A 20,688-nucleotide genomic window follows, 5' to 3' on the forward strand; every position below is an offset into this window, starting at 1 on the left:
CGCCCTACTGTTGGTGTTTTCAATATTGGACCTGAAGTGCTGACTTCTCATGATAGTAGTATGCGTGTGACGGCACATGAAATAGCTCATGCTCTTGGGTTTGGTTTTGATATAATGAAGGAGCGCAATCTTGTGGCTCTAATATCTGGCCTCCGTGGTAAGGGCCCTGTATGGGTTGTGACATCACCAACTGTGGTAAAGAAGGCGCAGGAATTTTATGTTTGCAATGAAATTTCTTGTTGTGTGAACGGGATTTAATTGAGAGTCTTGTTAATTGTTGTTGACCTTTAATATTTACCTGATTTTCTGATATATATTTTTAATGGCTGGGAAGCTTTCTCCTTTTATTAATTTGTTGCTCTTGCTTTTTTTGAATTTGACCGGGTTTTGTTCTTATTTTTGTGTTATCAATAATTTTATATGTATTATTGTTTTTAATCTTACTTTTATCGGTTTTGAAACGCTTTTGCACTTTTGCTTTTACTTTTGTATTACTTTAGTATTTTCATGTCTTAAAGTATGTATGTGTATGTATATATTTTTTAGGATTACTTTTATCTGGTGCTATCTACTGTTTTTCTTTTTATTTGTGGTTGTTTCTTCTGGTTTGTTTTTCTGCAATTTTCCCCCTTCTCGTTTTATAGGCTAATTGTCTGTGAGCGTGTTGGCGGGGTTGCACGTGCTCGTGTTTTGTATTGTGGAAGTGAGTTTATGTGGTTTCCCTTGCTTTGTGTTTCTTAGTGGCTGTCCCAGTTGTGGGTGGTGGGCGCCATTATTAATTTATTATTGTGGTGAAGGCGGATGAGTGAGTTGAATAATCACTTGACAATGTCATTTACTTTATGCTCTTTGTACGTGCGTACGTGTTCGCGTCTCTGATCGTGTGCTTTTCACTTGCATTATAATGCCACTGATATAATAGAACATCCTGAAGAATTGTGACTAAGAGGTAAGCGATAGAAACAGTGGAAAGCTCTTGAAAGAAAAATAACTCAGCTTTACTGTTCACATAAGGTAGGAATCGCCGCGCATCGATCGGTTATTAGAAGAGAGTTACTTTGAATCTCGCCTTGACATAATAAAGCTCAGGTAGGAGCAAACAAGAGAAGCAAGTAGCAGTGAGGAATAATAAAGACAGAAGGCGATATTATTTTGGAGCAGAGAATATAATATATATATAAATATTATATTACCAAGATGCTTGCCAACTACGACTATGAAAGTGACCTGAGGGGTCGCACTGATGAATTGGGCCGGGCTCAGCATGTAGATGCATACGATAAGCACCCGACCTTCCTTGAGTCCCCATACGCCGGTCAGGAGGATTTACTCCGAGATGTCCCCCAGTCGTACATGGACGGGCCTCCACCAGGTTACGGGGGTCATGATGCATACGAACACGTCGATATGAACGGTGGAGGTTATGATTTACCTTCGCAGCCGCAAGCCCAAACACAAGCGGTGGATACCCGGCGCCTGTCAAAGGACCGCCTTGCGCGAGGTGGGCTGAATATTTTTTCGTGGAACACCGATGCACCAACTTTGAACCATCCTCGTGAGGTGAGGGAGCGAGATTGTGCTGAATTGCAGCGTCTACGACCTGTCGATTCTGCGGCGCAGCGCGACAAAGAAGTGCGTGAGAAATTCGAAGGCAACACTCAAAGTCGCTTCCTTTGCTTCAGCGAGAGCGATTCACCGGGCAAACGGCGTGGTGTGCGCGTGTTCAACCCCAATAGCAAGAATGGGAATTTGAACTCCGGCACGGGACACGAAAACCCAATGCAGAACCGCTTCAACGAAGAGCCCCAGCCCTTCAAGATTCGGCAGCAACAACCGAGACCATTGCCGCAGCAAAACCTTCCACCCGCGGGTCGTGCAACTCACTCCAACCGTCAAGAAAGTGGTGGAATCCCTGGTTTCGCTGGAATGGGGGAAGGAAGGCAACATAATGTGAGGAGGGGGCGGGGCTCTTATAGAGGCTAATGAGTAGGAAAGGTTAGGGAAATGAAGCAAAATAGAGTAAGGATATGGCAGAGTAGCGCATGTATATAGCCACAAAACGGGGCTCATGGGAACAGACGTGCGGTAAGAGGAGGAGCAGTAGCAATTTGCTCATGTGAACGACTATTGTTTTAGATATGATGATACAACATTCCTGCTATCGGAGCCTACTCGCAAAGAGAACCAAGGTCAAAAAGCGGACATGGTGAAGCTAAGAAGCAGCAACATGTAAAGGCTGACGAGCACTTCATGTGGGTGGTAACATCGGGGACCACCTATGCTGCGCATAAAAATATAGAAATATGCCGTGCTTTTCTTGTGCACATGCAGTAACACTAATATATTTGTGTGGCACGTGCTCATGTGGGTTTGGATCTACCGAAAAAAGCCTAGAAAAATACAATCTTCACTAGAGACCTGTTGTTCGACCGCGCCATAGATGCTTCACCGCTATTTTATCGCCAGACTAAGCCTACATGTTTCTTTTTCTTTTCTTTGTTTCTGTCAACTTACCCAGCATAGAGGGAAGGTTTTGCGACTCACTTCGCGTACGTTGTCTTTCTGTTTTCTTTTTCTTGTCTACTTATATATACATATACATATACGTGTATGTGTGTGTGTGTGTGGTCCTTTACCGTAGAGAGAACAAGTTCTCGCTTTCATCTGGCGCGCCCATTCGCCACATTTCTTCCCCTCTCTCTACCACTAACGGGGTATCCTTTTTGAGTTGTGTCGCTCATAAATGATTTTTTACACCTTTTTTCTCATTATAATTATAGTACCAATAGTAATTATATACATATGTATGCGGACATCCGTTATATATATATGTAGTGCATATGTACTGTGTTTTCCTTTTTTTCCTTGTCACTATCTGATGAGTTAGGGGTTGGTGGTACAGTTGTGGTAACACTTTTTTTTTTGCTGTCGTTGAAGGTTTCTCTGCTGTTGCCGTTACCGTTGTCACAGCCCTTCGGCTCCCCTCGCGTGCGATGTGGTTTCGTTCCTATTGAATCGTAAGACAACGAGGAAACTTATGAAGAAAAGAGGGAGATGCGAGAAAACGGATGAAGACCACAATGGACAAAAGAAATATGGTACACCTGACGGCACTCTATCTTGTGTGTTTTCTACCTCGTCTTTCTAGTTCTTTATTTGTGATACACTTCGCATTTTTTCTCCCTCCTTATGGCCGTGAATAACTCTCATATTTAAATCAAAATAAAAAAAATTACAAAACAAGTCTAGGGCAGAGTTTGACAGAACGGGTACGACACTTCCATGTGGCACTCTTTTCTGCGGCTCAACCCGCTGTCGCGCCTTTTAATGCGGTGCCATCACCGTCACCACCGCACAGCCCTTGCTGGTTTCAGTGGATGCGGGATAGCTTCCAGTGCCCTGCAAAACCCATTGCGTGCGTGCATGTGCACCCTGTCGCAGCATTCGGGAGAAACAACTGACAGCTGCAGCGATGTCCATTCCAGTGCTGTTGGCGCTACCGTTTCTTCGAAGAGCGTTCGAATGACGTGTGATTTGCACGGGACGTCCTCCACACAAACACAAGTAGAGGAGATGTCTGGGGAGTCGATGGACCTAAAGCGAATGTTGTTTTCGTTGAAGGATCACAACACGGGTGCAGTGACGTGCTTGGACGTCGAGGAACGGCTGCGGAATGTGGAGTTACTGGACGAATGGTGTGTGAGGAAATTGTTCCGTGATAGTGGTTGGGTATCAAAGGTGCAGGAGGAGGGTGAAACAGCACCACAGTACCGCAATATAATTGGTGAGCACAGGATTCTTCGTAACATGCTGGAGCGTTTTGTCTCCAACAGGGCCATGTGGCATGATGAGTTGATCGAACTATTGCAACTCGTTCTCAAAAGGGGCGCAGAGGTGCAGGAGAGTAAGGATCTCCTTGACGTGGGTTTTCGTAACGGGGAGAAACATCCCGTTACGCATCACAACTTGACGCTCAACCGGGTACATTCCCGTTGCAGTAGGGCTGTCGTTGAGTGTTGTCACACCGGTGTTGTTGCCTTTGACGCTGCCATAATTTGGAACTCTCTTCGCAGAATCTCCGACAGTAGTTGTTTTTACAGCTACGGTCTGCAGGGCGTTCTTTGGGAGTTTCTTCACTATGGAAGTAACTCATCTGGTGACCCAAGAGAACTGTGGCACATGTTCGTCGCTTTTTATAGGAATATGCGGGTTGCCCCATCCACAAAACGTCCACTATTTAGTAGCCATGATATGATTATCACACTCACCGAGACAGAGTTTCAGGAGGACACGAGGGAAAGTGTGATGGCGGGTGTAATGGGTGAAAATGAACTCACAGAAAATGTTGTTGATGGCGTATCGCTCAACTGGCCAGAGGGCTGGAAGGCTAAAGATCCGACGCACCTATCAGAAGAAGGATTTCCCGCAGACTGTAAAAGGAGAACGAACTGCAATGCCCGCCACCAGAGGTATCTTACGGATACATTCTATATAAACATGATTGAACCTAGCGAGGTGTTAACTGGATGTCACAATTCATGTGGTAGCGAGATTTCCACAGAAGAATTGGAACAGGAGAAGGGGAGGGCCGCCACTGGAGGTTGGTGGAGGGGGGAGGAAAGAAACGTAATAAACCCAATGAATGGAGAGTTGGAGGATATCCACCTTACACAACTTTGGCATTTGTTCCAGAACATGAGAATTGATGAAATTGTGGATGTTTATCGTACGGTGTGTGGTGGGTTTGGGGCTCTGCAGGCAGAGGTGTATGTTGACATTATGACACGAAGGGCGCTGCTGATGCTGTTTTTTGCCCGTGACGAGGTGAGAGCAATAACGCCACCACCTGTAACGTATCAGCGGCTCAGCAGTCTACACAATGAATTACTGTGCTTGTCTTCGTGGTGCTTGGCGTCCCCACAGCGAAATTCCTTCTTGGTGGCACCGCCGCGGCCCTTTGAGGAATTGCCGCTGCAGGACCAACTTTCGTACAGTTGCTTTGGCCAACTCCACGCACCGCGGATGCCACGCAGGTTCTGCTTGCCGAAGTCAGCTGCAACGCCGGAGGAGTTGTACCGGTGGTACTGTGAGATGTATCCTTTATTTAGCTCTAGTTGCGACTCCCGTGTTGCTGCGGAGGTTTTGGACAGCAACCAGAAAGATTCGTGTAATTCCTCAGCCGTTGGTACAAGCTGCACATGGCCGCGATTTGAGTGGCTCAATGAATTGCAGCAGAGTTCGCTTCGGTTTCCGTTTGGTGACAGCGTTTACTTCCAGTCCACAAGTTACTCCACTCCAGACACAACTGAACCACTCGCTATGACCGGCACGCGTCCAAGAACCTCGAATGAAGCTACTGGCGACGCATCTGGAGCAAGAACTGAGTCCTCTCGCGAAGCACATAAGCGGCGAACTCGCCATAGAAAAAACAGGGGCTCTTCAACACCTCATGAAGAGGTGCGGCACATCACATCTGATGGCGAATCTTCACACGAGAGCGCTGAGTGTGCCGCGGGTGATACACCCAGTGAGGAACCGGCGGTGTTGAAAAATGTGTCACGGCAGCGGGAACACTCCAAGGGAGCGAAAAAAACATCAAAAACTAAGGAGAAGCACCACCATCAACGGAGTTCCGATAAGTTGCGCACCGAAGATGTGCAGAGAAGCGCAGATGAGGGCAAACCCGAGGAACCGAGGTTGACGGGTGGGGAACCCATGCGGCGGGGGCGTCCAAGGGGATCGAAGAAAAAACAGAGCGCGAAGGGGAAACATCACCGTGGAAGTGTGGATGGAATTTCCAAGAGACAATCCGTAACGACGAATGAAGTGTCTAAGCGGAAGAAGGGCCCAAAGGGGACGAAGAGCACACCTAAAACTTACGAGGAGGTGTGGTATCCGACTCCCGACAGTAAAGCTTCAGGCGAAGGCACTCAGCTCATCCCCGATGCCGAAACTAATGAGGAAGTCGAATCCACCAAAAAGGTGGCGATACGGCGGACCCACCCCAAAAGAGAAAAGAAGGACAGTCATAATGTGTTGAAGGGAAGGCGGTACGCTACCGCGGAGAGCGAGTCGTCACGTGAGAAAATTCGAAGTGACACGAACGATGAGGCTAACGGAGATGTCGTGCCCGTGGATACGGAGCCAAAGCGGCGTGGCCGTCCAAAAAAGTCAGGAGGCATCGTTGGGGCCCAAGTGGAAGTGTAATGTGTTGCATCTGATGGTGAATGTTTCCATTAACTTTTCTTACTGCATTGTGTGTTGCAGTATGGCTGAGGATTGCACAGTCTTATCATTTATTATTATCACTGTTGTTCATTTCGTTGTAGTGTCCTTGTAGGGGCGGCGTGTAGGTGCATCCTGCAGCGTTGCATTCGCTAACAAGAGGGACCTGTATCTTTGTATGAGCATTTTCGTTTCGTATTCGCTAATGAGCGGAGCTGCCGGTTTTCGTGGTCGTTTTTCTGCATCTAACTTCGGGTATGATTTTTCACAGTTGCTGCAGGTATCGTGATGAAAACCACCGCGCACTTCTGGTCTTAGATTCAAACTGTATTTATTGTGTTTTCGCGCTCTGGCGTGATTGAGGCAGATAAATGTGTCACCAATGGTCTTGTTCTTACGGTCTCTGTGTCTTGCCACACGTTCGACATTAATTTCTCCATTTGCTCTTTTTTTCAAATACCTCCTCCATTTTGGGCGGTGTTGTGGTGCGTTTCTTTGTGAAGCAGAAGATAATACTGGTGCTGCCCCTGGGTATCAGTCTCATCCCTCGGCTTTTGAGCGGAGAGAGAAGTAGCAGTGAGGGGGGAAACAGAGGGAAACGGAGGTAAACTGACTTAAAACACAACTGGAAAGGTGAAAACTGGGGGAACAATAAGGGGTTACTCTGTTTTTCTCCTCCGCTTATTATTTTTTTTTTTTACGTGCAGTGGTACTCTGTGTCCCTAACCAGTAGTGGATACTCAGTTGCGTTTTGCAAGCACGCACGTTGCCACCTGTACCCAAGTTTCGTGCTTCCTTTTTTTTTTTTTACAAATCAGTGCGTTTGGAAGGGAAGCGGGGAATTTCAAACGCCTCGAGTATTTTAACTTTTAACCCCGGGGGGAGAAAAGGGTGTGATCGCGAAGTTTAATCACATATTTATTTATTTGTATTTGTAAGCAGACGAGAGGGAGAGAGCAGAGAGGTAAGGGGGAATACATAAGTACGAGCTAGAAGGGGTGGAAAAGAAAAGAAAGTTAGAGCAGTATCATTAATGAGAAGGCCTCTGTCGTTTATTGGCAAGGCCTCAGGCCTCCTCCACTGTCCCAACAACCTTCAAGCCATCGTTCCGGCGCTCTGCATTTCCACACGCTCGGTGGCGTCGTACCCTTCACCTGGGACAGACCGTGGCAAAGTTAAAATAAATCGCAAGAAATACAATTTCCTTAACAGTGAGCGTCTCATGAAAACCAACAAGGAACCACGCAGCCGTCGGGAAGTCCGCATACGCGACGACGTTTTCTTCCACCGTCGCATCCAGTACCGTCAGGCGATCGGAACGAATGTTGAAAAACACATCCGATACTTACCGGACAATGTGAAGCAGTACGTCTTTTTCAAAAATAAGGTGAATTCTTTAGTGAGTACCGGCTTTCACGGAGCGAGGAAGGCACCAGGAATTGTAGCGCGCCGGATAGTGCTGATGGTGGAGAACGAGATACTGAAACCCGAGAACCGGGACCATCTGGTGGAATTGATTGAGAGCGTCGGTGTGGAGCCACCCACAAAGGAGGAATGGGATCGGTACACCAACAAAAAGACAGGAAGGATAAGTATCAACTTGTACTACCACGCCAATGTGGAGAAACACTTGCGTCAATTTTTTACTGCTAAGGTTGGTGGGTCGTTTAGGTTGTTTCAGGCTTTCATGGTGCTCAAGAGAAATGATTTTAGCGTCTGTCCCCCTATGTACGAGTGGGCGCTGCGTCAGGGTCCGATTCGCAACGAGGAGCTCGTGGAGCGCAGTGAGGTTAAGGAGCAGCGGGACGTTATCGGAGAACTTGCGAAATTCCAGCGGCCACACATTGACCGGGCGTTCAAGAAGCTAACGAACCAAGCGAAGCAAAAGTGCTTAAAAGAGGCCGAGGATAATGAAGACCAGTTGCGTCGTGAGTATGAGCAAGAGCGAGTTTTTGCCGCAAAGGTTTTGAGTGGCGTGGCAGCGCTCAAGGAAGTGCGGGCGATGACAAGTCCCGCCCTCACATATTATCGTCACGAGCACTACAAATATGTGATCAAAAAAAATGGATCCGTGGATGCCACGCTGCGGCGTTCAAGAGACGAGTCTCCCAGTTGGCACATGATCCCGAAAGAAGAACAAGTCAAATTTTACTGCTTTGAGCGAACAATGGAGATGCACCCGGTTGGAGGTGCTCACCTGTTTATTCGTTACGCCTGCCGTGACTATGGCCTTACTCGAGAGGAGGCGATGTTACGCTGGTCATTTTTGTCAGACTTGCAGAAGGCCGCACTTAGTTTTTGCTTCTATGCACCCATATCCGCATCCAACCATTCCGGTGTTGCGTTCCGTCGTTTTTACTGGAAACAGTGTTATGTCCACGGCTTGATGATGACGGGCAAGGCATGTGGAAACCGTGCGTTCTTTGAACGCATGCGCAAGGTTTGGATGGGGATGAGTGCTGATGAGCGCGCACAGTACGAGGAAACGGACTCATTTTCTTCTGTTTTCCCCCTTCACCGTCAATCTGCATCGAGTGTAGAGCGCGACGGCACCGTTTCGGCTTCCGAATCTAAGGTTTCTGATTCAATATTCTCAATGCAGTCATCATCCAGAGCTTGTTCCACAGTGAACGGCACGAACAGGGCAACACCGACTCTTGAAAGGAACGGTTCGACTCCCACAGATGAGGAGGACGACAAGGAGCTGCTTTACTTTGAAGATGAAGTTATCGAAGGCGATGATGAGGATGACAAGTCCGGTGGTGACTCACACAGAGTTAACGGTGGTCCGACGGCCACTCGCCGCTGTGAAGAAGTGAGAGCTGTTGAGCCTTACATTGAGGAAGCTGTTGCCTTTTCAATTTAAGTGGAGGGAACATGGAAAGGGATTGTTCCGCGCCAATTTCCTCGTGCAAACTTGTATTTGCTTTTTGGACTGATGGGCGGGGGGTGGGAGAAGCGGAACAAGTATACACACCAGGTAGCAGGTGGCGCTTTACCTTCATTTACTTTCTTCTTTACCTTCCACCTTGGTGTATTAATCCATTAAAAAAATTCAGGGGAGTTAGGGACGGCCGTGGAACGTTACGACTCAGAGTGGGTGCCAGACATTGATTAAAAACACCTTCTGTTGTGTTCCTTACTCCCCTCTTTGTAACTTTTTTGTTCCTCTTTTCCAGTGTTACGTTAGCTGGCATTTTTGAAGGCGAGCTTTGTTTCGGAGTTCAGTTGGGACGGATCCGAGGAGGTGAATGTGGGATTATTATTGGTATGCGATAGTAATGGGACGACGGATGATGAAGAGGAAGAGGAAGGGCGAAGCAGCACACTCCCATAACTTTTTCTTTTATCTTTTCCTCTTGTACTATTACCTTCTTTCGTCATCCGTCTCCCCGCTATATGCTTGTAATTATCTTGTCCTAACACTATTTGTAATTTGTATGTCGTATAGGTGGAAGTACAAACTATATGCTAGTAAAGAATCTTACGGGCCTGCTGCGGAGGGGGCACAGACTCGGTTTTGTGAGGGTGGCTTCCTTAAGCGAGGTGTGTGTGTTTGTGTCTGGGGAGGGAAGCTTACGCACACGTGTCGATCATGTGGCGCTGCTCTCAGAGTACCTTTTCTCTACTTTTTTATCTGTTGGTTAATTTGTCTGCATGGTGGGTAGTTTTAAATTAGGGAGGTGTGTTTCACGCCGTGCTTCACATTTGGTTTGACCCTCTGGGCCAATAGGGGGAGAAATTAAGGTAGATCAGTATTCATCTGTTAATTAAGAAAGACCGGCTACAAGCATAGGTATTGTATACATATATTTGTTTATTTATTTATCATCAACTGACACCATACGGCTCTTACCGCGTTTCAGGTAAGGGTGTATGCCGAAGGAGGAGCAGTGCAGCCACTGCGACAAACTTCTTCAGACCTCTCCAACCGTCGATAACGAAGAGTATGCCCGGCTAATAAATTATCTCGTGGACAACTTCGGTTGTTCGTGGGAGTCTGCTCAGTGCACAGTTCGCCGGCACTGGCCGAATGTAGATGCATGTGTAGCTGATCTGAGGCGTAAAGAACGGCCTTGTCTGGTAGCTGTTGAGGTATATTTGCTTCAGCGTGAGCATATGCAGGATCTTGCCAAGTCGTTACTGCCCATTGACAGCTCGCAGCTCCCTTGTTTCAGCAAAGCAAACCTAAACGGACGCTCAAAGGGATATCCCTTACTGACATGGGCTGAGGTAGCAGAAAAAATCAACTCCGGGCCTGGGATTGAGGTACATTTCGTTGACACAGATGCTGCTGATGTGTTAGACGGGCCGGCTGCTTATGAAGACTTCTATCAGAGGAAGGTCGTTACAGAGGGATTCTCAGACATTGTTGCGTTTGTTACCGCGGTTGATGGAGTAGTACCACTTGTGGACTACCTTCATCGAAGGCACTTTGGTGACCCCGACACCCGCCGCCTCGCCTATCCGTATGGAGGTTCCGGTCGGTGCTGTAGGGTGCCTAGGTCAATATCAGAGACATATGCGCGTGCGCACGCTCAGGTTCCGTGTTGCGCTGATGCTGCGTTGTCTACCGCACGTAGGACGCGCATTTTACTGGGAAATGACCCTGCAACGTCGGTGTCAAAAAGGCAAGACAAGAGCAGTATGCAAAACACATTGAAGGAGCACGGTTTGCTGTATATCAAAGGGTTCTCTGGACGTGATGTGGGGGAAATGAAACGGCAGATGAGGAGGGAACGGATAATGTTTCCTGTTATAGTGAAACCTGTCAGTGGTGCAGGATCCGAATTCGTCACCCTATGCTATGACGAAAATGATGTTGACATCGCGTTTGCAGTTTCTTCCGAAGTTCAAACGACTCAGCAAACGGACGCCTCCCATATGTTGCTGCAGGAGTACATCGAGGGCCCTGAATACGTCGTCAATGTTGTAAGCTACATGGGAATACATGTCGTGTCGGATGTATGGAAGAGCTGGAAGTATCCATACCCGGTGAAAAGTACCCGTCTGAGGCCATCTGTGGAAAAGAAGCTAATGCAGTCGTACCTAACGAGCGGCCGCGGGAGGGAGCCGGTGCCACACACCACCACCGTATTGATGTATGATCGCATAGAATTTGTGCATGAGTTGTCGAAGTTACCCGCGAGCAGTGAGGAAAGACGTGTGGTAGCTTACACGTTAAAGTGTCTTGATGCTCTCGGGTTGCAACAGGGGTGCTCGCATTGTGAGGTCCGCGTGGATAATCGCCCCGGTAGCTCCACCAAAGGAATGCCTGTGTTGATTGAGCTTAATGCACGCATGTTGGGTGATGTCCCACGGGCAACCAGTTTTGTTGGGTATGATCAGTATAAACTCATGATGTACTTACTTTTATGCGCTTCCTCCATACCTGAGGATGAGTTTTCCCGTCTTGATGTCAGTGGTGAGCACTGTGGGGGTGACAGTCGAGATGCTCTACCGTGGCCTCCCGCCCCTCAGTTATACAATTCGCTAAAAGTAGATGTCACTCTCCATGTAGTGTTTGTACGCGCAGCTGAATCCTCCTACTTATGTATTCCGGGCTTCCGCGCCATTCAGGCCCTGCCGACGTACAAGAATCTTACGCGAAACTCGACACTGGAAGACCTTAAGCCTGGTATGTTATTAGCGGTGTGCAAAACGTTCGACCTCCTCACTTCACCCGGAGCTATTGTTATGGAGGGCACCGATGATGACATCCGGCGTGACACCGCCTATATCCGACGTGTAGAGAACAAAGACATGCGCGAATGGAAAGATATGATTGATGCTGCCGTGGGAATACTGAACAGTGTTTATGTCCCCCTGTCTTCTACCCAAGTGCATACGCCATTATTGGCCAGCGCTCCGGCAGCTTCGAATGCCCGTATGGAGTTATGTGTAGCGGCTTCTTCACTTATTCAAAGCTATGAAAGGGCGCGGTTGAGGGTTTTCGACTATTTCGAAACGATGGAGCCTCCTCTCTTTATTCCCATGGAGTACGGCGAGAAACTGAGACGCTTGGATGCTACTCAACTCATCTGTGGTGTGTAATTTTCATACGTTGTTTCATACTTTTTGTTTTCTTCTGTACAAATTTTTGCTGTTGTTGCTGCTGATGGCAGTGCCAGTGGCGTGTCCGTTTGTCGAATGTGTTTATGTTTGTTGCGTATGGAGACGACAAACACGAAAGCGTGAATCAAGAACGAACGAGCCAAATAAGGAAAAAGAGGGAGTAGGAAAACGAATTAAAGTGGAAGAACAGTGCTAAAAAACGCTTACCAATCGAACACAATTGGGGTGTGTCACTCTCGCGTGTGTATCTGTGTGATTATTAAGATGATATATGTGTGTATGCGTTTTTTTTACCAATGCATATCACTGCAAAGCATTAATGCCGGTTTTGTCGTGTGCCGCTTAAGGAATGTAGAGCGAAAAAGGAATTTGGGGGTGGAGAAAGAGAGAAAGAGGTTGAGAGCTGAATTGGCAGTGAACATTTCCTATTTTCTTTTATTCAATTCACTTCTTAACTTTCCGCTTCTTTTTTCACTCCTGCTACTGCGTGAGTTTTTTATTGGTGTCTGCAGCGCTTGGGCGCAACTTTTTTTGTTCCTTTTTTTTTGTGCGTGTGTTTGTGTTTATTTGTTTTTTGCTTCCGATCACTTACCTCCTGACCTTTTGTGCTTGCTTCACTCCGGGCCAAAGCGTGGCACGGTGTTGTCTTGTTTTTTGTTTTAGTTTTTTTTTTCGCGTTCCTTCTTTCTTTCTTTCTTTCAGCAATTCCCCATTTTTGTTATTGTTTTTATTCCTCTGAATACCTACGCCAACAACACCATACCCCGTTGTCTTATCGCTGCATATCCCGTTTTACTGCTTTTTTTGTATTCAATCATTGTTTGTTGCTGAGGAGGGCGTCCACCCCTGTAGTTGAAAATAATGAGTTGAAGTGACGCCACGTGCCACGCGGTGAAGGAGGGAAAAAAACGGGGAAATTAAACAAAAAGGAGAGGAAAAGTCATTGGGATAGGTGTACCGAAGGGAAAGTGGTTAATATATTTTCTTACCCAGACCCCTTGGGCACTTGTATCTGTCCCGTCACGCTTGTAATCATATTTGACTCTCTGATCACCAGTTATTTTCAGCACCCGCTACGCTCTACAAAAGGGAAGAAAGTCACAAATTTTTCTTCTCACCCACTCTTTTGTTCTCATGTTTTCTTTCGTCGTTGTCGTGTCTATTTTCTTCACTTTCCTTCTTTTTCCTCATGGAATCGAAAAAAAAACAAAGAAAGAGAGGGAAGGAAAGAAGAAGAAGGAGGAGAATGTTGAAGAAAGTGATGGGATCGCTATGATTTAAACAGCTACGTTTTTTTTTGCTGTTCACAGTTCCTACTGCTGGCCTATCATTGCTGTGTGTAGTAACAAGAGGAGAGGATGGAGCGGTGCGTTGTATTGCTTGTCATTTATATTTCTTCTGTTATTTGCCCTGCACAGCTTTCCTCTCTTTTTCTCTCTATGCACCAACTGTTTCATTATCTACACTCTCACTTCTCTTATTACTGTCCGGTTTTAGTTATAGGAGCGTCGCAACCCCAAATGATCGGATAGTAGAAATCAACACGGATGGATAAATGCATATATATGCGTCTGCATTTGTATGTTAGTGCGGTCACGCATGGGCTCTTGTGCCTCTTTGTTGTGGTTGTTGGAACATTAATGAAGGCGATGGAGAAGTCGATTTGTGTCCGTGCTCTTGTGCTTGCGGTTACTGTATTTGAAATGCTTTCATGTGTGTGAACAGTACTTGTACGTCGCTAGTCTTCGTAGATGAGAGGCGGTGGCGATGGAGGCACCGTTGTTGTTGGAAAGATTCTATGGCGTTGTTGTCGTATGAGGTGATTATATTGCTAAATGATTTGAAGCAGCAGTGCTGGCAATAAGGATGCAGGTTTTGCGCTCTACTGTTGTTTTATTTTCCATTAAGGTTTAGTGATGTCTTTCGCAAACCCATTCGGTTCCTTCTCCCCTCGTCCTTTCTGTTTTCCCACGCGGTTGAAAAGAGTGTCCAAGTTGCAAACAAAGGAAAAAATCGATTCAAAGGTTAAGAAAAAGTATAAAATAGAGAGTGCTATAAATTGAAAGTAGCATCTCGTCAAAAAAAAAAGGGGGCGGGGACTAAAAAGAAAAGCGAGCAGTGCATTGACGCATATTTATTGCTTTACAGAGTCCAACTGCCACCCTCCCGTTGTGTTGATATGGCAGCGAAGGAGTACGAAACAACCCCGCGGTTGACCCTTGATGGTGTCATTGGCTACAGCGGCCGCATTCCCAACAGTATCCTTGCGCACCCCAATGGAGAACATCTGATATACGCTTTGGGAGCGTGCATTGTCATTCAGAAAATAAGTGACCGGTCTTCCTCTGACTTCCTTTACGGCCACAATGACAAAATCAGCTACCTGGCCGTGAGCGCAAGCGGCCGTTACATTGCGTCAGGGCAGATGGCTCACCCAGGATTTCAGGCGGACGTTTGCATTTTCGATTTCGAACAGCGCCGCATGATTCATCGCATGCTTCTCCACAAAGTGAAGGTACAGGCGCTCGCATTCTCTTCAGACGAGCGGTACCTGGCTTCTATCGGTGGAATAGACGACAAGGCTGTCGTCGTTTGGGACGTGGCCACGGGTCGTCCACTCTGCGGTGCACCTGCGCACCATACCGAATCCAAGACCGTTGTTTTCTACAACAATAGCAGTGATAAGCTTATCACAGCAGGGATAGGGTCACTCCGTGTGTGGACTATTGACGGTAAGGATCGCAAAATGACCGCAGAAGACGTGAATGTGGGGAACACCCGTCGCTGCATCACCTCCGTTGTTGTGGAGGCGACCGACCGCTACGCGTACTGCGGCACAACAACTGGGTACGTGATGTGTGTGCTGCTGGAACGTGATGCTCTTGCATACAAAATGAGCGGCCCGCAGCAGATGTTGTCTGGTGGCATAACTTCAATGGTGCTTGATCCCTCAGGTGATGTGCTTGTGGGAAGTGGTTCCGGTGAAGTGGCATTACTTTCGAAGATTAACCTGACAATTCTTAAGACGGTAACAGTGCAAGGCTCTGTTACGGGAATTTGCACGGTTCCTCATGGGTTTCTTGTTGGAACGATGAGCAGTAATGTGTACCTTGTTGAGGGGGGGAACTTCCGTGCAGAGTTGCGTCTTACGTGCCACAGCGACACGATAAATGATGTGGTTTTCCCTGAGGGGCTTAGCGCGCTCTTCGCAACGTGCTGCGGACCCGATATTAGAGTGTGGAACGCGGCATCGTCGGCAGAGCTTCTGCGCATTGAGATAGCAGGGTTAACTTGCAACTGCATTCAGTTCTCTAAGGATGGTTCCATGATAGTTTCTGGCTGGGACGATGGGAAACTTCGCGCTTTTGGCCCACAAAGTGGAAAACTGATATTTGCTGTTAATGACGCCCACAAAAAAGAGGGACTGAAGTCCGCCAACGGGGTTACTGGCGTTACTGCTGTGTGCACGGACAACAGCTCCGAACGCATCATATCTGGTGGTGCTGACGGGCTTGTTCGTGTATGGCAGGTGCGGGAAACTCACTGCACACTTGAGGCCTCTTTGAGCGAGCACAAGGGAATCGTGAATGCCATTGCCATTACACGCGATAACACGCAGTGTGTCAGCGCCAGCGATGACGGTAGCTGCATCGTGTGGGATCTGGTGCGTCACGTCCGTCGGGATGTGATTTATTCGCAAACAAGGTTCCGTGCGGTAGCGTACTACGTAGACGAAAGCCAGTTGCTCACTACAGGGACAAACAAAAATATCACCTGGTGGGATTCCGTGGACTGTGGAGCCATTCGCGAGGTTCCCGGAAGTAAGACAGCTGAAGTGAATAGTCTTTCTTTGTCCACCGATGGCCGCTTTTTCGTTTCGGGTGGCGCTGACCGTATTGTAAAGGTTTGGGGGTACGACGAGGGCTCATGCGCCGCTGTCGGTTTGGCACACAGCTGCAATATCACGAAAGTACGTGTTTCCCCCGACGGCAAGAAAATTGTGTCCGTTGGTGACGAAGGCGCTATTATGATTTGGTCTGTCTGTGACTTGGAGTTTAAGACGCTGTAATCCTATTTATCTATGTGCGTGCACTCCTCCCCTTTGACGCTCTATATTATAAATATATGTATGTGTGTGTGTATGTGTGTTTGTTATCTTTTTCGTACTCGTACAGATACAGCCTCCTGACCACAGCGACGCAGTGGATGTTTTGATTCTCTTAAAACAGTGCGCGCTGCATGTATGTAACGAGGTGCCCTGATGATACGAAGAAGTGGAGGGATTGTACGCACAAAGATGTACGTATGTATGTGTCTTTTGTTTGTTCGTTTTTAAAATAATTTTTCTAGATGTGACTGTCTATGGATGGAACTAGGGCTGGGAAAGGAGAGGAGTGGTGGAGTATGTTGAGTGGAAACGATAGAGGCTTGCGAGTCAAAGGGGGGAATAATATTTGGTTATTGTTTAGCTGAGGGAGGATGTGAGGGGACGGGAAATGAAAACAGTGATAGCATTGTGTAGTAATAGAAGCGGAAAGAGAACAAGGGGAGACAACGTAAGCAAAAAAAACTATACATTAGTTTCTCTGGAAGACACAGACAGAACCCTTCATATCCACTCTTCCCCAGTGAAAAACTCGTAGTATTCCAATGAGAAGAGGAGGCCACCAGCAGCAGAGGTTTTCGTTTCTTTTTAAGCATACATATATATATATATATATTTCCTTCTAAGGGCCAGGAGAGGCGGAGGGAACTTTTACAAATTGGTTCCGCTGTTGGGAAGCGACTTGCGCCATTATGATCTGAGTTTAGAAGTGGCCGTTGCGGACCCTACCTCGTCCGCTTTATTTGTTTACTCATTGCATACACACAACCGTACTCGCCGCAATCTGACCTAATAACGGTGCAACCGAAAACTGTGCGCCACTGGGGGAAATGCAGAGGTACACGTCAGATAAGGGGTAAAAAATGCATGAAAAAAAATGAAAAAAGGAAAACACAAAATTAGGTGATGTAGTGCCTTGAATTCGCCCTTTTTTGGTGGAATGAGACCATAAATAAATATATATATATACCGTTACTTCTCCCCCCCTCGTAAGCGTGTTACCAGAAAGGAACGAGAAGGAAATATATATATATATATATATATATATATAAAGCGCCGCCTGCTGACGTCATGCAACGCAACAAAAAAAGAAACACAAGGCAGGAAAGAAAAGAAAGAGAAGCGAAAGCAAGGCAGCTGCAGATGGTGGGCATCAAGTGCTCTGTAAGGCTATCTCTTGTCCCATTCCTCTTCCTGTTGCTGTTTGATTTCTTGTTGATTTTTTTACTTCTGTGCCCAACCTCCTTTCCTTTGTTTCCGACCTTTCACTTTCGTCACGGTACTGCCGCTGTTCCGTATATGCCTCGTGTCTGGATCACAAAACTGCTAGTTCCTTCATCTTTCATTATTCACCATTGATACAATGGCACCTGTGGTACCCCCGCCACTTCGCCTTGTGGAAAAAAATAAATAGGAAAGAAAAGGTGAAGAGAGGAAAAAAGGGAATAGGGCAAAAAAAAAAAACAACAACTCGGTAGCGTTTGTCTCATCTCTGAAATCATTAGCAGGCACAAGTTAGCAGTTGGTATGCTTCAAAACTGTGAGGTTGCTAGCAAGCGAGTGGAACGGGGACAAACAACCACAACGGACCCCAACGATGATTTAGCCTTTGAACGGCACACCAGTGCGCCATATGGCCCAGTGAAAGTCAAACGGTACCGCATTCAAAATATCGTACTGGAGATTTTGTTGGTTGCGGCTCTTTGCCTCGTGCTCGCAGGGAGCAACAGCTCAGCAGGGAAACTTGAGAAGGACAATTATGAGGTGTTTATCGACTGGCAGAATGTTTGGGTGTGCACAGATGAGGAATGCCTGACGCACGATATTGAAACGACGTTGTGCAAGAAGTTTGTCACAAATGTGACGGTATTTCACATCTCGGCATTGGCGTTTACAATACCATGTTTCTTGGCGATTGTTTTTAACACTACAATGATCTTCGGCAACGCTTTCGTTCCCAAGACCTTTATGTTATTTAATCTTGCCCTTTGCACTGTTGCGTCTGCAGTCGCCGTTAAGGCTTCCGTAGACACTGTTTCGTCACCACTTTGCTACAAAATGACGTTAAGGTCACTTGGCTTTGAGTATGGGCCAGCTGTAATGATTTTCGGATTCAGTCTCGCGTTTTCTGTGTTGTCCCTAGTATTTTGCACTATTTTCCTCAACACAAACTCAGATCGTTTGTCTGAATAAAATGAACAACAACGACAGCAACAGCGACAGCGAAGTGAGTGGAAGGAAAGAGGGAAAAGAAAGAAAGAGGAGCCGAAATAACGGCAAGAAAATCGAATGAAAAGGGCATGTTTGAGTTAGTATACGCTAACACGCGTATGAATGTGTCTGTGGAAGTGACATAAATTCAGTGACTACGGGCGGTAACGGGAAGGATAGAGGAGGGGAAAGACTAAAAGAAAAAAGTGACACAAGGGAGCGGTTGAAAAGAAAAGAGTTGTGGAATTAGTTATTGGGACTTGTTTTAACGTGCACCAGCAGGTGTGGACATCCTGAGGGAAGATTTAAAAAAAAAAACAGCGATCACGATGAAAAGAACTAATTAAATAATAGTGCATGTCGGCACCGCGTTTGCTTGGATCCCCTTCTCATTACCCCTTCGTATAGCCTGTTGGTTACTACATATGCTTTTGTTTGCTGTGCTTGCACTTGTTCCCCATTAAGCCAAAGACCTATTAACGCTCTGCAGGTGGTTGCTTCCACTTTCATGTCCTTAGGGATATTATTTCCCCCCTGCCACTATTGTTTATGGACATGCTATGTTGAATCAAACTCCTCCTCTTGATCGCTACAAGTTTATTTGTGGTTGGTTCTGTTTAAGGAGTGCTACAAAGGGAAGATCATAAGGCGGGTTGTCCTGGAGATATTTGCGCTCCACTTCTCGACGGAATCAGGTTGTCGGGCATTATCAAAGGGTTAGCTAACTTAGTATAATTTCACTCTGAGTCGTTTTAAAGGTGTTTGGAGATCAACATTTTCCCCTGATGTTTCGTTACACCGCTGCATTCTTCGGCAAAGTGCTGGTGCTGGCGGAGACCCATCAAAACTCTATATTTCCAGGTACTCTCGCAGCGGTAACGGCGGGCTTGCAACTTGGTGAAGTAACCACACTTATCGCTGGTGAAACCCCCGCAACCGCTGCAGCGCAACTGTCAAAGGTGAAGGGCGTTTCCCAAGTGTTCATTGCTTCAGGTATCCACTATGAGCATGGTTTGCCTGAGGAATATGCACCGCTTGTGGCATCACTCGTACAGCTTGGCGGTTACACGCATGTTCTCGCGGCTACCTCAGCTTTCGGCAAGGGAATTATCCCTCGTGCCGCGGCGCTGTGTGATGTCATGCCCATTAGTGAAGTGTCGGAAGTGAAAGATGAGTCCACCTTCGTCCGTTACATGTACGCTGGAGGTGTTGTTAGTACGGTAAGGTCCACTGACCCGGTGAAGTTCGCTACGATTCGCAGCACCTCATTTGAGCGAGCACCTCTTGAAGGAGGTAACGCATTGCAGCAGGAGGTAGAAGTGACACCGGTGGTTGGCACTTCGAAGTGGCTTGAGGATGCCTCAGTAAATAATGACGCGCCAGATATCCAAACAGCGGCGACGGTTATCGCGGGGGGGCGTGGTTTGAAGAGTGGCGAGAATTTTAAACTTCTTCATGATTTAGCAAAGCCACTCCATGCGGCCGTTGGTGCAACTCGCGCGGCGGTGGATGCCGGTTATTGCTCCAATGACCTCCAGATTGGGCAAACGGGAAAAACTGTGGCGCCGAACCTTTACGTTGGCTGCGGTGTGTCGGGTGCCATACAACACGTTGCTGGTTTAAAGGATGCGAAAGTTATTGCAGTAATTAACAACGATGCTGAAGCACCCTTCTTTCAAGTGGCAGACTACGGGCTTGTGGAGGATCTTTTTGTCGCTGTGCCAAAGCTTACTGAACTGGTTACGAAGTCAAGGAAGTGAAAATGCGGGTAAGAATGTTGAAAAATGTATCTGTTGGCGATGGTGAAATTCCTTTATGAAGGTTGGTGGGTAGGAGAGGTATATTCACAAGAAAGCTGAGAAGATGCATCCGCATATATATATGTCTGCGCATGAAAGCTCAATGCAGAGTTCTTGCAGGAAGTGAGTCACAAAAAGTCATAATAACGCTATAAAGGCTAAAAACGCACTGTGAACTTGCGGAAGTCGGTTATTTGATGTACAGGTACAAACGTGCAGCGCATCTCGAAAGCAAAAAAAAAAGTGGCGGTGCATGCGCTTTCAGTTCTGGAC

At 47.0% G+C, this 20,688-nt stretch overlaps 7 protein-coding genes across 7 annotated transcripts; all 7 read left to right on the forward strand.

Moving 5' to 3' along the window:
• Positions 1-1,197: 1,197 nt before the first annotated feature.
• Positions 1,198-1,983, forward strand: TEOVI_000125700 (uncharacterized protein; the record flags this gene model as incomplete). The annotated part of the gene is made up of 1 exon (XM_067224503.1): positions 1,198-1,983. The coding sequence occupies one exon, from the start codon at positions 1,198-1,200 to the stop codon at positions 1,981-1,983; it is 786 nt and encodes a 261-aa protein (XP_067080604.1).
• A 1,299-nt stretch (positions 1,984-3,282) lies between these two features.
• Positions 3,283-6,207, forward strand: TEOVI_000125800 (uncharacterized protein; the record flags this gene model as incomplete). Its single annotated transcript, XM_067224504.1, has 1 exon — positions 3,283-6,207. One exon carries the CDS (start codon positions 3,283-3,285, stop codon positions 6,205-6,207), a length of 2,925 nt encoding a protein of 974 aa, XP_067080605.1.
• Positions 6,208-7,258: 1,051 nt separating this feature from the next.
• TEOVI_000125900 (uncharacterized protein) lies at positions 7,259-9,091 on the forward strand (the record flags this gene model as incomplete). Its single annotated transcript, XM_067224505.1, has 1 exon — positions 7,259-9,091. One exon carries the CDS (start codon positions 7,259-7,261, stop codon positions 9,089-9,091), a length of 1,833 nt encoding a protein of 610 aa, XP_067080606.1.
• Positions 9,092-10,101: 1,010 nt separating this feature from the next.
• Positions 10,102-12,279, forward strand: TEOVI_000126000 (ATP-grasp domain containing protein, putative; the record flags this gene model as incomplete). Its single annotated transcript, XM_067224506.1, has 1 exon — positions 10,102-12,279. The coding sequence occupies one exon, from the start codon at positions 10,102-10,104 to the stop codon at positions 12,277-12,279; it is 2,178 nt and encodes a 725-aa protein (XP_067080607.1).
• Positions 12,280-14,479: 2,200 nt separating this feature from the next.
• On the forward strand, positions 14,480-16,369 carry TEOVI_000126100 (putative WD40 repeat protein; the record flags this gene model as incomplete). Its single annotated transcript, XM_067224507.1, has 1 exon — positions 14,480-16,369. The coding sequence occupies one exon, from the start codon at positions 14,480-14,482 to the stop codon at positions 16,367-16,369; it is 1,890 nt and encodes a 629-aa protein (XP_067080608.1).
• A 1,563-nt stretch (positions 16,370-17,932) lies between these two features.
• Positions 17,933-18,598, forward strand: TEOVI_000126200 (uncharacterized protein; the record flags this gene model as incomplete). Its single annotated transcript, XM_067224508.1, has 1 exon — positions 17,933-18,598. The coding sequence occupies one exon, from the start codon at positions 17,933-17,935 to the stop codon at positions 18,596-18,598; it is 666 nt and encodes a 221-aa protein (XP_067080609.1).
• An 803-nt stretch (positions 18,599-19,401) lies between these two features.
• On the forward strand, positions 19,402-20,376 carry TEOVI_000126300 (electron-transfer-flavoprotein, alpha polypeptide, putative; the record flags this gene model as incomplete). Its single annotated transcript, XM_067224509.1, has 1 exon — positions 19,402-20,376. One exon carries the CDS (start codon positions 19,402-19,404, stop codon positions 20,374-20,376), a length of 975 nt encoding a protein of 324 aa, XP_067080610.1.
• Positions 20,377-20,688: the final 312 nt, after the last annotated feature.

Source organism: Trypanosoma equiperdum, assembly GCF_001457755.1.
Source record: "Trypanosoma equiperdum strain OVI genome assembly, contig: ctg_336, whole genome shotgun sequence".
Classification (NCBI taxonomy): domain Eukaryota; phylum Euglenozoa; class Kinetoplastea; order Trypanosomatida; family Trypanosomatidae; genus Trypanosoma; species Trypanosoma equiperdum.